An 11,500-nucleotide genomic window follows, 5' to 3' on the forward strand; every position below is an offset into this window, starting at 1 on the left:
ATTAATTGTTTCCTCCCCCACCCTTCACACTCATCTACACCACTCCCACACCCCAGCCTTGTAGTGTTTACCTACATTATATACAAATGTTTTTGCTTGCTTACAAAACGCCATAAAGTAAGTAAAACATCCACTTATTTTACGCGGAAATTTCCTTCACACATTAGAAAAGACTAATTAATAATGGGTCATTGGTTTAGTGACAAGTTACAGACGCATAGAAAACCCTCACCAGATAATTCACGGATTTAACTCTAATAAGACTAAATTGAATGCTATTACGTAAGAATTTCACAAACTGTTTCTAGCTCTGGCAAAGCAGAGCTCCAAACATCTGTATTTAGTTGGAAGACATAAATTTAATACTTTCAGCAATGTAGGACAACTCCAGCTTTGATTATAAAATAGACCTAAACCTTTATCTTTAACGAAACGAAACAATGATAATGTTTCCATGAAGTCTAGTTACCTTACCAGTACATAAAGATTCCAAGCACCATTTCGGTGTGGGTAGAAGGCAAAACAAACATCTCACCTTAACTGGGACTCCCAAGTTCCAAAAAATAAAATCTCTAGCAAAATCAAACAATAAAAATCGATCAGAAGTTGAGCCCTAAATTATGACATAAGCAACTGAACATAATGGCATGATTATCATAAAACTTCTACCACTTGATCACTGGCAAAGCTGTTCAACTGCAGTAACAATCTGGGGAGGTTGGACAACAGTCCAGTTCTCTAACGTCCCAGCATAAGGGGTTGGCACATCCTGTGACGACAGACATACGATTGGGGCATCTAGATAGTCGTGAAAGTTCTCAGTTATAGCGGCTGTCAAGCTGGCCCCAATACCTCCTGTGCGCATGCATTCCTCGACAATGAGCACACGATGAGTCTTTTTCACTGACTTCCCGATGGTGTAAAGATCAAATGGTTTCAGAGACCTAATATCAATGACCTCGGGATCATAGCCTTTGTTCACAAGTGTCTTGGCAGCCTGCATTACATGATACCTCATCCTGGAATAAGTTAGAATAGTTACATGCTCCCCAGGTCGTACCATCTCTGCTTCTTCAAGATTCAGCACATACTCTTCATCTGGAATTCTTTCCTTGAGGTTGTAGAGCAAAACATGCTCAAACAGAATCACAGGGTTATCACTTTTGATAGCTGCCTTCATCAAGCCCTTAGCATTGTAGGGGGTTGAACAGGCGACCATCTGGATTCCAGGAATTGACTGGAAGTATGACTCAAGGCGTTGAGAGTGCTCTGCTCCAAGCTGTCGACCAACTCCACCAGGACCTCGGATGACAACTGGTATCTTAAACTGGCCACCAGATGTGTAGTGGAGCATACCGCAGTTGTTAGATATCTGGTTGAAGGCCAGAAGAAGAAATCCCATGTTCATTCCCTCAATAACTGGACGCAAGCCAGTCATTGCAGCTCCAATGCCCATACCAGTGAAAGAGTTCTCAGCAATAGGAGTATCAAGAACCCTGAGATCACCATATTTTGGGGCAAGCCCTTTAGTCACCTTGTACGAACCTCCATAATGACCGACATCTTCACCCATTACACAAACAGTGGGATCTCTGTCCATCTCTTCTTCAAGGCCTTCGCGGAGGGCCTCAAAGAGCAACAGTTCATGCCTAAAGATGTACATTCAATCAAACAACTGGTGAGATCAAGTAACAAGCGAGCTGGATAAAGAACAATCAGCAAGCGAGCAGTTGGGCAGTAAATAATATAGTTCACACCATGATCGACGATTAAAAAAATTGTGAATAAAGGTGTATATCCAACCAGCCAACAGAGATCTATTCAATGATGCAAGTTTAATGATTTCTTTTTTATGAAGTAAGATAGATTCTTTTAAAGACATCAACAAGATGCTAGCATTACAAGGAGAGAGCAGTTAAGCTCACAAAAAAGGATTTGTAGCCTCTTTTTAAACTATGAGCTAACAAAATCCAAGAATAGGTCTAAATTATTTACATGGGTCAATTTGGACAGCTAAAAAGGCTAACTAGACATCTGTCTCGCAAAAGATTTCTAGAAGTGGAAATTCCATCAAAACATCTTGCGTTCCACTTTCCGTAAATACCAAAAGAGAGCACCAGGGATCATCATCGACATACACTTGATTGCGTTGTCAACTTACCATGAACTCCAACTTTTTAAGGCATCCCTGACCCAGGATAGACCAAAAAAACAACATAACATATTCCAGAGGTCTGAGGCAACAGGGCAGTGCAGTAGCAAGTGGTTGACGCTAAAGTTTAATGATTAAACAAGCACAATCACAGAAAATTCTTTTGAACATGAACATAATCATCCCCATTAATTAGGAAGACCCCATCAAAGAAGCAAAGGTAACTCATTTACATCCAAAGATAATAATTGTTATGACTGCCATCAGAACTATACGAGCTCTTTACTAGCTTCTGGTGGCCCAAATAATTCATGTAATTAGAACCTCAAAATTCGACAAAGCAGAAAGAAAATATCAAAGTTCCGAAGAGTTGAAGTATGAAAGGGAGCCAAATTCCCTATATAAGATGTAAGCCTTCCTTCTGAACAACTCCGCTCGACAAGAGTAAAGACATCGATGACAATCTTCAGAGGGACCTCTGATGGTAAAAATTAAGATTGCTTAACCAGTTATTATATGAACATAGATCACGACACTCACAGGGTAACTTTTCCTCTGTCATACACTCATGGAATTTTAACTTCAGTTAATAGACATACAAATACAAACCTTTGGTTCAGCCCATTGTTTCCAAAAAATAAATTTTTGTTCTCCACAACTATCACATAATTGTGTTTCTACATTAACTGCCGTGATTCAAAGGTAAAGTTCTGATTCCTATGCTTATTTTGTTAACTCTGTCATACACTAATGGAATTCTAACTTCAGTCAATAGACTTATAAACACAAACCTTTGGTTCAGCCCTGAGCCCATTGTTTTCCAAACAATGAATTTTAGTTCTCCACAACTATCACATAATTGTGTTTCTACAATAACTGCACTGATTCAAAGGTAAAGTTCTGATTCATATGCTTCTTTTGTTCCTCCTAGCAGCATACTTGTTCTAGTGTGTTTGCATGACCCATTCGGACATTTCTATTTTTCCGCTTAGGATATTCTCCCATACAAAGAGAACATTCTACTGTCGGAAGTACCAAAGCAACACCCATGCCCCAGGCTTAGTTACTGCTCTAGTTCCCATCTCAGAGAGCACTCTTCTGACCCATTTGGCCATAGATTTCCCAAGTCAAATTTGGGGGCAAATTTGGCAAATAATGTTTGTCCATACAATTTGTCATTTTGTCATTATTTGGCAAATAACCCAAATTCCCAAATACTAGAAAAAACTAGTTTTGGGTCAAATCTCATTATTTGGAATCTTTTAAAAATTTAAATTCTATACCAAACTTTATCGTTTACAAAAACACCCTCTACAGTAGTTGTTTGCGCTATATTTACATAATTTTTCCGTAAACACCCAAGTAGTGATAGAATATTCCGTGAATATGAAAGTAATGATATGACTATTGATGAAATGATGAACAATTGGCTAAGGGTAATAACGTCATGTGCTTTGTCTACTTCACAATGTATGGAATGATACTTGTTGAACTAACTCACTCTGAACTACCATATTGCTCTAATGTCCTGCACACTACTTGTTATTTGTTGGAACAAACATCCAATTTACTTGTACTACAAACCTATGGTTAGTTTTGATATGGGTATAAATCATATCTCCTAAAAAAGTTAAATACGTTTCCCAAAAACAATGGTCAAACACATGTTGAAATTTCACCCAAATTTTGACCCAAATAATATGTCAAAAATATGTGGAAATCTTATGGCCAAACGCTAGCTTCATCTCATACACATATCTTATGGCCAAACACTAGTTTCATCTCATACACATACAGTGGCACCAAACTTTTCAAGGCTCAGCACTAACCCTAACCATTTGTAGCAGTATACAGAACTGCTTGGTCCCCCCTTTCAGATCAAATAATTGGTAAACACTTCTTCACAGAACTCAATAAAGTATTTGATTTCCCCTCAGCATCATTGATAAAAGGAACAGAGGCCTCCATCATATCATAAATCTCTATTCTACATTACACCAAGAAAGCAAATCTCGAAGCACCTTTCTTAATGATACTTCTGAGTACATCTTCCATATGGATGATCAATTTGCCATTTTGCTTTATGTTGTTATAATACCTAAATGTCTTTGACCCAAATTGAACTGATATGGTGTTGACGTGTAAATCAGGTAATTCACATACATGACAAGTCCAAACTCCATCGACCAACAATGGTGAATCATCATATTTGAATTGGAATAGATGAGTTTCTTTCTTAGAGGTATGCCACACAAAAAAAAAAAGAGATAAGTCTAATGGAAGTTCTTGCAGTTATTGTTTTCTATTTTGTGTTAACTTTAGGAGTACAAAACCTCAATTGCCATTTCTACAAGAATTACTAGATATTAGAAAAAGCTTGCATAAAAATGAAGTCACATCAAGACAAGAAATACTTGGGCACAATTTTATTGCAAGTACACATAACAATCACTACACATATGATGTGTACAAGTACAATAATACATATTGTCTTATAGTTCATTTATGTATGTGCATTATGTACATACCGTAAAATCTCGAACAAATAAAACAAGTAGGCAATAAGTTGGCCTTTAAGTACAGATCTAAAATAAATTAGGGTAACACTAACAAAGTGTTATTGACCTACATCCCCATACGTAAAAGTAGATTTGTGTTGGAGTGATAGGTCGGTAAGAAGTTACAAATACAAAAAGGCAATAACTTGGCCTTTAAGTAAGGATCTAAAATAAACAAGGGTTGACAAACACTATTAGCAAGGGCCTCTATGAATCCATATAAAGTTGAAGAGAATTTGTTTTATCATTAAGAATAGGAGACGATGAGATCCCAAAAGAGAGACACATTTTATGTTGGTCTCAGGTGTTTCTCTCTGAGATCCTATAGTTGCATTCTTTCTCTTCTTTTTGTGAGCCAGTCACATGACAAGATCCAAGCAGCAAGCAGTAAAATGGAGTGCAAGGTACAATGCATTTTAAGAATTCAATATAGTTGTGCCCTTATGGTAGCTGTCTAGTCAGGGGCGGATCTACTAAGGTTCGTGGGGGTGCCACACCACCCACAGGCTTCGACGGAAACTCTAATATATAGAGGTATATATCTACAATATAATTACAAATATTAAACGTGCCACCCAGGGAACCAAAAGTCCTTGTGGCGTGGCTGGCTAAGGGTCATATTCTAATACGGAGATCGCGAGGTCGAATCTCGCTGAGGCCCTAGGAGTTTTTTAATTTGCAATTTTAACTTGCTCGCTGAGGGCCTTTTGCAATTTTAACTTGCTTCCTTAATATGATAGCGACACATTATTTTTTTTGTTTGTTTCTAATAGTTGTCTTAATATGGAGTAGTAATTTATAAGTATATTGGACTAGCGTGTTAAATAAAACGTGATCCATTTATAAATATAAGCATCGATATCGTCATTGATCGTTTTCAAAATGTAAAAACTTGTCGAGTACAATTATAAATGAATGATGAATATTTATGATATTTATAGTATAATTGAAAGTTTTAACTTTGTTTACTTTATGATCTCAATCAAATGTGGGGTGAAAATTTGTATTTTTATATGGAGGTAGGGAAGGGAAGGGAAAATGGTAAGGTGAGAGTTCAAATAGTCAACCAATTGAGCTAAAGTGATTTTCCCCAAATATAAGTGAGAAAAAAAAATCTTCCGTTGTCGGTCTTGAATTCGACTTTCAACAAGAGCATCTAAATTAAAACGATAAACTTTTGCTTCGATGCAGACATCTAATAAAATTGAAATAATGCGGAGAAGATTAGCATGACCCATGCGCAAAGAATTTGTAGTATATATAATACAAAAATCATCATCTCATTATTGTTCATATTTCATAGACCGGAAAGATGAATAATTCGATTGAAGCCTAAAATTAATTTAACTGATGAACCTACTTGGCACCGAGAGACTCGAAATCATCGATTCGCCTCTGTGTCTAGTGTATATGAAATTAAATAAATGATAAGGACACACACTAAAATTCCGTCAAATACTTACAAGCTAGAAATACGAATTAATCTTCGAAAAATAGTTGTATAGTTGCAGCAACATCTTAGGTTTATTTTTTATCTTTTTGGATAGTCAATCTCTTAGAGTTGGATAGTCAAATCAGTCTATAAGCACTCTCCGATTGCTCTCCTTCTAAAGAGCTCACACTAGGGCTAAAGGTGCACCATGCCTATGTCTTCCCATCCTTCTTCTGAAAGTCCAGTTGCACAACAAATTCATTGATGTGCCCAACGTTGTCCATGGCATTTTGGACCAGTTCACAACCATTAACTACAACTAGTAGCAGCAGCACACTGCAATAGGAGATGGTCCACATCTTCTTGACAAACACAAATTGACAGACAATCTTTTCTGCCTTGGATCTTCAGATGTCAGACATTACCTCTCTTGTTTCTAGGCAAGAAGAGAAAAACATCTTCCCTTCCTAGGATTCCAGGTTGATAAGTGCGGAAAGTCAGACTCCTCCCTCACAAATATCTTGTGAGTGTATGACTTAACTTAGAAAACTCCACCTATCACAACCTCTAAATCCGAAGTCCAGGCTAGCATGTGGTGTACATTATTTTGTTGGACACTTCAATCATACATCGCAATTCGTTTAGCCAAAGTGATGGACGAATAGACGTGGCGTATTTAAGGGGTGGCATCTTGATGTATGTTATTCGCAAATGACATAGTATCGATCTGTATTGATATCTATGAGACGCGTGGTGGAGTTAATGATAGACTAGAAGTTTGGCGACAGACCCTAGAATCTAAAGGTTTCAGGTTAAGCAAACGTAGGATTAAAATAGAGTAACTGGCAGTGGAGGAACCAGAAGGGTGTCCAGAAATAGCACAACAAAAGCTCGTTTCAAAAAGTAGTGCTAGTGAGATTCGAACACATGAACACTTCCTCATTCAAAGGAGGTGAAAATATTGGGCATTAACAGCATGTTATCTTAAGGGTGTCCAAAATATGTTATTTAATCATTTGATGTATCATTTTCTTGTATATACTTACTTGTATGTACTATGTACGATATTTTTTTTCCAACGAAGGGTGTACAACCATGTGGCTACGCCAATGGTACCTGGACTGCAAGTTCAATGACACAATGCCTATAGTGGAGGAGGGGATGGAAGTGAAGATTGATACACAAGTCATACCCAAGGGAGAGTTTCAAGTATATTGGGTCTATAATCCAAGGAAATGGGAAGATTAATGATGAAACGGGCACTTGTGTCCAAAGTACTGTGTGACAAAATGTTTCACCAAGACTTAAATTCTTATTCTCCATTTTTTCTACTACATATTACTTCATGTGTTTCATTTATCTTGCTATTTTGCAGTTGTTATTTTCTTTTCTATCATGCTTTAATTACACTACTTTTGAGTCGAGAGTCTATTGGAAACAACCTCTCTACTAAAAGATAGAGAGAAGGTATGCGTACATTTGCCCTCCCAGACCCACTTGTGGAATTACACTGGGTTTGTTGTCATTGTAATCTCTTAGGGGTCACTTTGTATGAGGGATAGATGATAATAATCCCAGGATAAACAACAGGGCTATTTTATCATTCTTTTTGTTAGGGATATTAATTAGTCTTTTGAATTATTTATCTCACCATTTATACAGCAACGATGGGATAAGTTTTCTCATACATATCCCATCCCCAACACCAAACGATATGACTAGAAAAAAGTTTAATTATATACTTATTGAAAGAAGTGTTATTGGAATTGCTATGGAAATCATTTCTTTTGACCATAAACATAGCAAAAAATTACAGCAAATAAGAACCTTCAAAAATTTTGAGCAAATAATAAATTAATAATTGGAAGTACCAGAAAAAGAAAAGTGATAAAAGAGTAACTCTTTTTTTCAAGTCTACGGGAGACCTGTAGCTTAAATATAAGATATACTAAAAATGAATTTCTCTATGTACGCCTACTTTTTGGTTGGAAAGAGGGGTTGAACTTTTGTTCACTATGTAGCCCATCCTTTCTTTCTTTCTTTTCTTTTCTTTTTTATTTATATCGCCAGTACTAATCCAAACAAAAAAGAACACATCACTCCCACCATCACTCTTTCTTTTGTTTCTGCTATCACAATTCAGAACAAGGAGGAGAACTAGACATGTTTATCACAGGATGAATTAGCATAATCTGAAGCAAAACAGCAACTTCTATTAACTTCTCTATTTCCTTTGACAACACCATCGAGATTAGCAGCTGAATTTAATCATACAATAAAAGAAAACCATAATCCTACCAGCCAACCTCCTTTACAAGACAAGAATGTAACCTTGCCCAACTTAATCAAGATATTTTTAAAGAAAAAAACTAATCTCACCTGCTGACAAGCCACCACGCGTACATAAAGTTTCACATAAGGAGAGAGAAATGAAGTGGCAACCAGAAGGAAGCAATTTAAACTGTAAAGATATGCAAGTACAACTTAGAGAAGAAGTAAATATACCCTGGCTTGGATGAAGTAGAAGCTGCAGCAGCATCTTCTTTTGCCTGTAAAAGAATTACATGCAACACCAAATCTCAAAGTCTAAAAGAAAACAAAATTTACTAATTTAAGCACATTTCTACTAGTAAATAATCAATCATATGCATCACAATTATAATGAGAGAGTAAAGAATACTAACAGCAACAGCATTAGTGATTAATTGTTCAGCTCTTCCTCCACGTCCATTCAAACCACTGCTCAAACGCCCATCAGATCTAGCCACAAATAATTTTCCTTTCCTCTCTGCAAACCAATGGAAGATAAATGACTGAAATTTGGAGAGTAAACATGCACTAACTGGAAAATAAAACATTCTTTTAGTGGACCAATTAATACTTCCGATCAAAAACAACCGTAAGACACAAAGATTAGATAAACCCTGAATCAGAAAAGAGAACCAAACAAACACAATAAACAAAAAAAGAACATAAATTTAAGCAATACTAACAAAACCCAATTTCGAATACTAGCTAAAAGACTAATAAATTGCAACAAACCTGACAAAGATCTGCGAGAATTAGCGAAAAGTGACTTCTTGGTATCCAAAGAATTGGCTGATGTTAGTGCAGTAGCAGCACCAATTCCTTGTATAATAGCAGCCATCTAGTAAACCCCACAAAGAAAATTGGCTTCTTGATTCGAACAAACGAAGAGAAAATGCAGATCAGAATGATGATTCAAATGACCCTTACAACTATAAATATATTCTCAGTGTATAGAGAAAAAAATGAGTTGGGGCGAAGAAAACAAAGTGCTCAAGGGGGTTGGGGGCGATTTAATCTAAGGAAAGATTAGAAAAGAGCAAAAGACAGGGAAGAAAGTATGAAGTGAGAAGCTTTGAGCCACATGTTGGACATTGTACTTGTTGTATAGACTGCTTCTCTACTTGCTCACTCATTGTAATATCATGCTTCTCTCTAATGAGAAGCTGACACGTGCGATACTAAGGGTGAAAGTGTCATTTTCTTTGGCGTGATTTAAAAAGAGTATTTTTAACGGCAAACATAAAAATCATATGTTATAGTTATACTTTGCATAACTCTGTTCCATAAAAAATATATATTTTTTTATTTTGTTGTATATATACAAAAAAAAATAGTTAAATAATTTGTTATACATATACAAAGAAATTAGTTGTATAATTCGCTACATATATAAAAAAACAATTGTATACAAAAGATCAATTGTACAATTTGTGTTTATATAAAACGAGAAAGATAGAAAGACAAAATAAAATTGGGTAGGGGAATATTTGTATTATATAATTATAAGTGTATATATGTATGTATGTATGTATGTATGTATATATATATATATATATAAGGAAGACTTGAAGGTTGGTGAGTCAAGCAGTCATACCCAGGTTAAAGAATAAAGAAAATGAGCCAAAGTTTCAAGTTCTGTTAGGTAACTTACCGGATAAGGTGGGATCAAACCTTATTCCATGGTATTTACATGAGGTTCCTCTTTAAGAAAGTCCCCAAGAGGGCTTAGTTGATCCATGATTTATGTTTCATCTTTCGTTTCCTTTTCGTTTATTTCGAGAANGAGTGGGCGAGCCAGAGTTTGAGGGAGAGAGGCGACTGACAAACAGTTTGCTACAGGGCACAATTAAATCAAATTGTGGTTATAACATTAAGTTTGATTTATTAATTGTCATTATATACAATTTTCCCATTAAATAACTCTTAACTTGTCCTCAAGTTTCATTTCGGGACTTTACTTTATTTTATTTCATTTAATTCTCTATTCTCATTTCTATGTATCATTTAAATACAAAATACTATGTTTTATGATTGTTACTTTTTGAATTATACTCTTCTACTAAAATTTTACATTTTTAAAATTGACATCTATTTACAACAAATATTCATTAATGGTGAAAATTAACTGCAAGCAATAACTAAACGAAAAATGTGATTTTTATTGAATTGTGTGAGTACAATCTTATTGTTTACTTGATTCTTCTTAACCAAAACTTCTCCAAGGTTCAAGGGTCTTCGAATCGTTGGATGATGTAGACCTCCTTGAGATGTGGTTAATCTTGAAGCGTTTTGTCGTTTCAAGTCGATCTCCTGGAAGAACTCTATTGACCACAACTTCAAAGAGTTATGTAGTTTGTGTTGTAACTTTCTCAAATCCTTGCAGAATGTTTGTTGAAGAGTTTTCAGAATGTCCCTTAGAATGTCATGTTTATTCCTTATTTATAGTTGTAGGGGGTGGACATAATTGTTTATGATTGGTAAAGGATGTCATTTGACACTTGACAGACTGTGATTGGTTCATAAATTTGACTGGGACTATCACCTCATTTATTTTGGACATGTGGCACCATTTTGTGGGTCTTGAATGTCTTGTCACTATGACACGTGGCATGAATTTGAGCTTCAAGGTAGAATAAACGTTGGACTTGAACTCAATAGAGTGGACTTAATAATTTGTAAAGCCCAAATTATTCATTTAACCCAAATGCATATGAATATAATTCAAATTTCGTATGAATCTTAATGTAATAAAATTTATGTGTCTATAAACGCCCTTTACTTCGAGATAGGGGTGGCAATTTCAGTCCATACTAATGAAATGAGTACAATTTACTCATATTTAATGACTTGGAGCTATTTTAAGGGCTCCTACAATAAAGTCAAAATGGATAAATATGAGTATCCATATAGACTCATAATAGATCACTCACTTCTCACTTCTCACTTCTACTCAAAATTATAAATTGTGCTAAATATTAATTTTTAATTTTCAAAAATATTAATTTATTTTTCAAAAAAATTGGAGTATGGGTGCGGCTGAGAAGAGAG

General features: G+C 35.6%; 1 protein-coding gene and 1 non-coding gene across 3 annotated transcripts; one reads left to right on the plus strand and one right to left on the minus strand.

The window, feature by feature from the left end:
- Nucleotides 1–301: 301 nt before the first annotated feature.
- LOC107028544 (pyruvate dehydrogenase E1 component subunit beta-3, chloroplastic-like) lies at nucleotides 302–9,543 on the minus strand. 2 transcript variants are annotated; one of them, XM_015229645.2, is made up of 5 exons: nucleotides 9,185–9,543; nucleotides 8,827–8,930; nucleotides 8,648–8,691; nucleotides 670–1,649; nucleotides 302–572 (listed from the first exon to the last, which is right to left on the minus strand). In XM_015229645.2, the coding sequence occupies exons 1-4, from the start codon at nucleotides 9,288–9,290 to the stop codon at nucleotides 677–679; spliced, it is 1,227 nt and encodes a 408-aa protein (XP_015085131.1). In that variant the 5' UTR covers nucleotides 9,291–9,543; the 3' UTR covers nucleotides 302–572; nucleotides 670–676. The 2 variants fall into 2 exon arrangements, with proteins under 2 accessions (XP_015085131.1, XP_015085130.1); XM_015229644.2 differs by having other exon boundaries at nucleotides 340–1,649; nucleotides 9,185–9,542.
- On the plus strand, nucleotides 5,886–5,992 carry LOC114078498. The gene has a single exon (XR_003580179.1). It is a non-coding gene; the product is annotated as a U6 spliceosomal RNA (small nuclear RNA).
- Nucleotides 9,544–11,500: the final 1,957 nt, after the last annotated feature.

This window comes from Solanum pennellii, chromosome 8 (genome assembly GCF_001406875.1).
Source record: "Solanum pennellii chromosome 8, SPENNV200".
Taxonomy (NCBI): Eukaryota; Viridiplantae; Streptophyta; class Magnoliopsida; order Solanales; family Solanaceae; genus Solanum; species Solanum pennellii.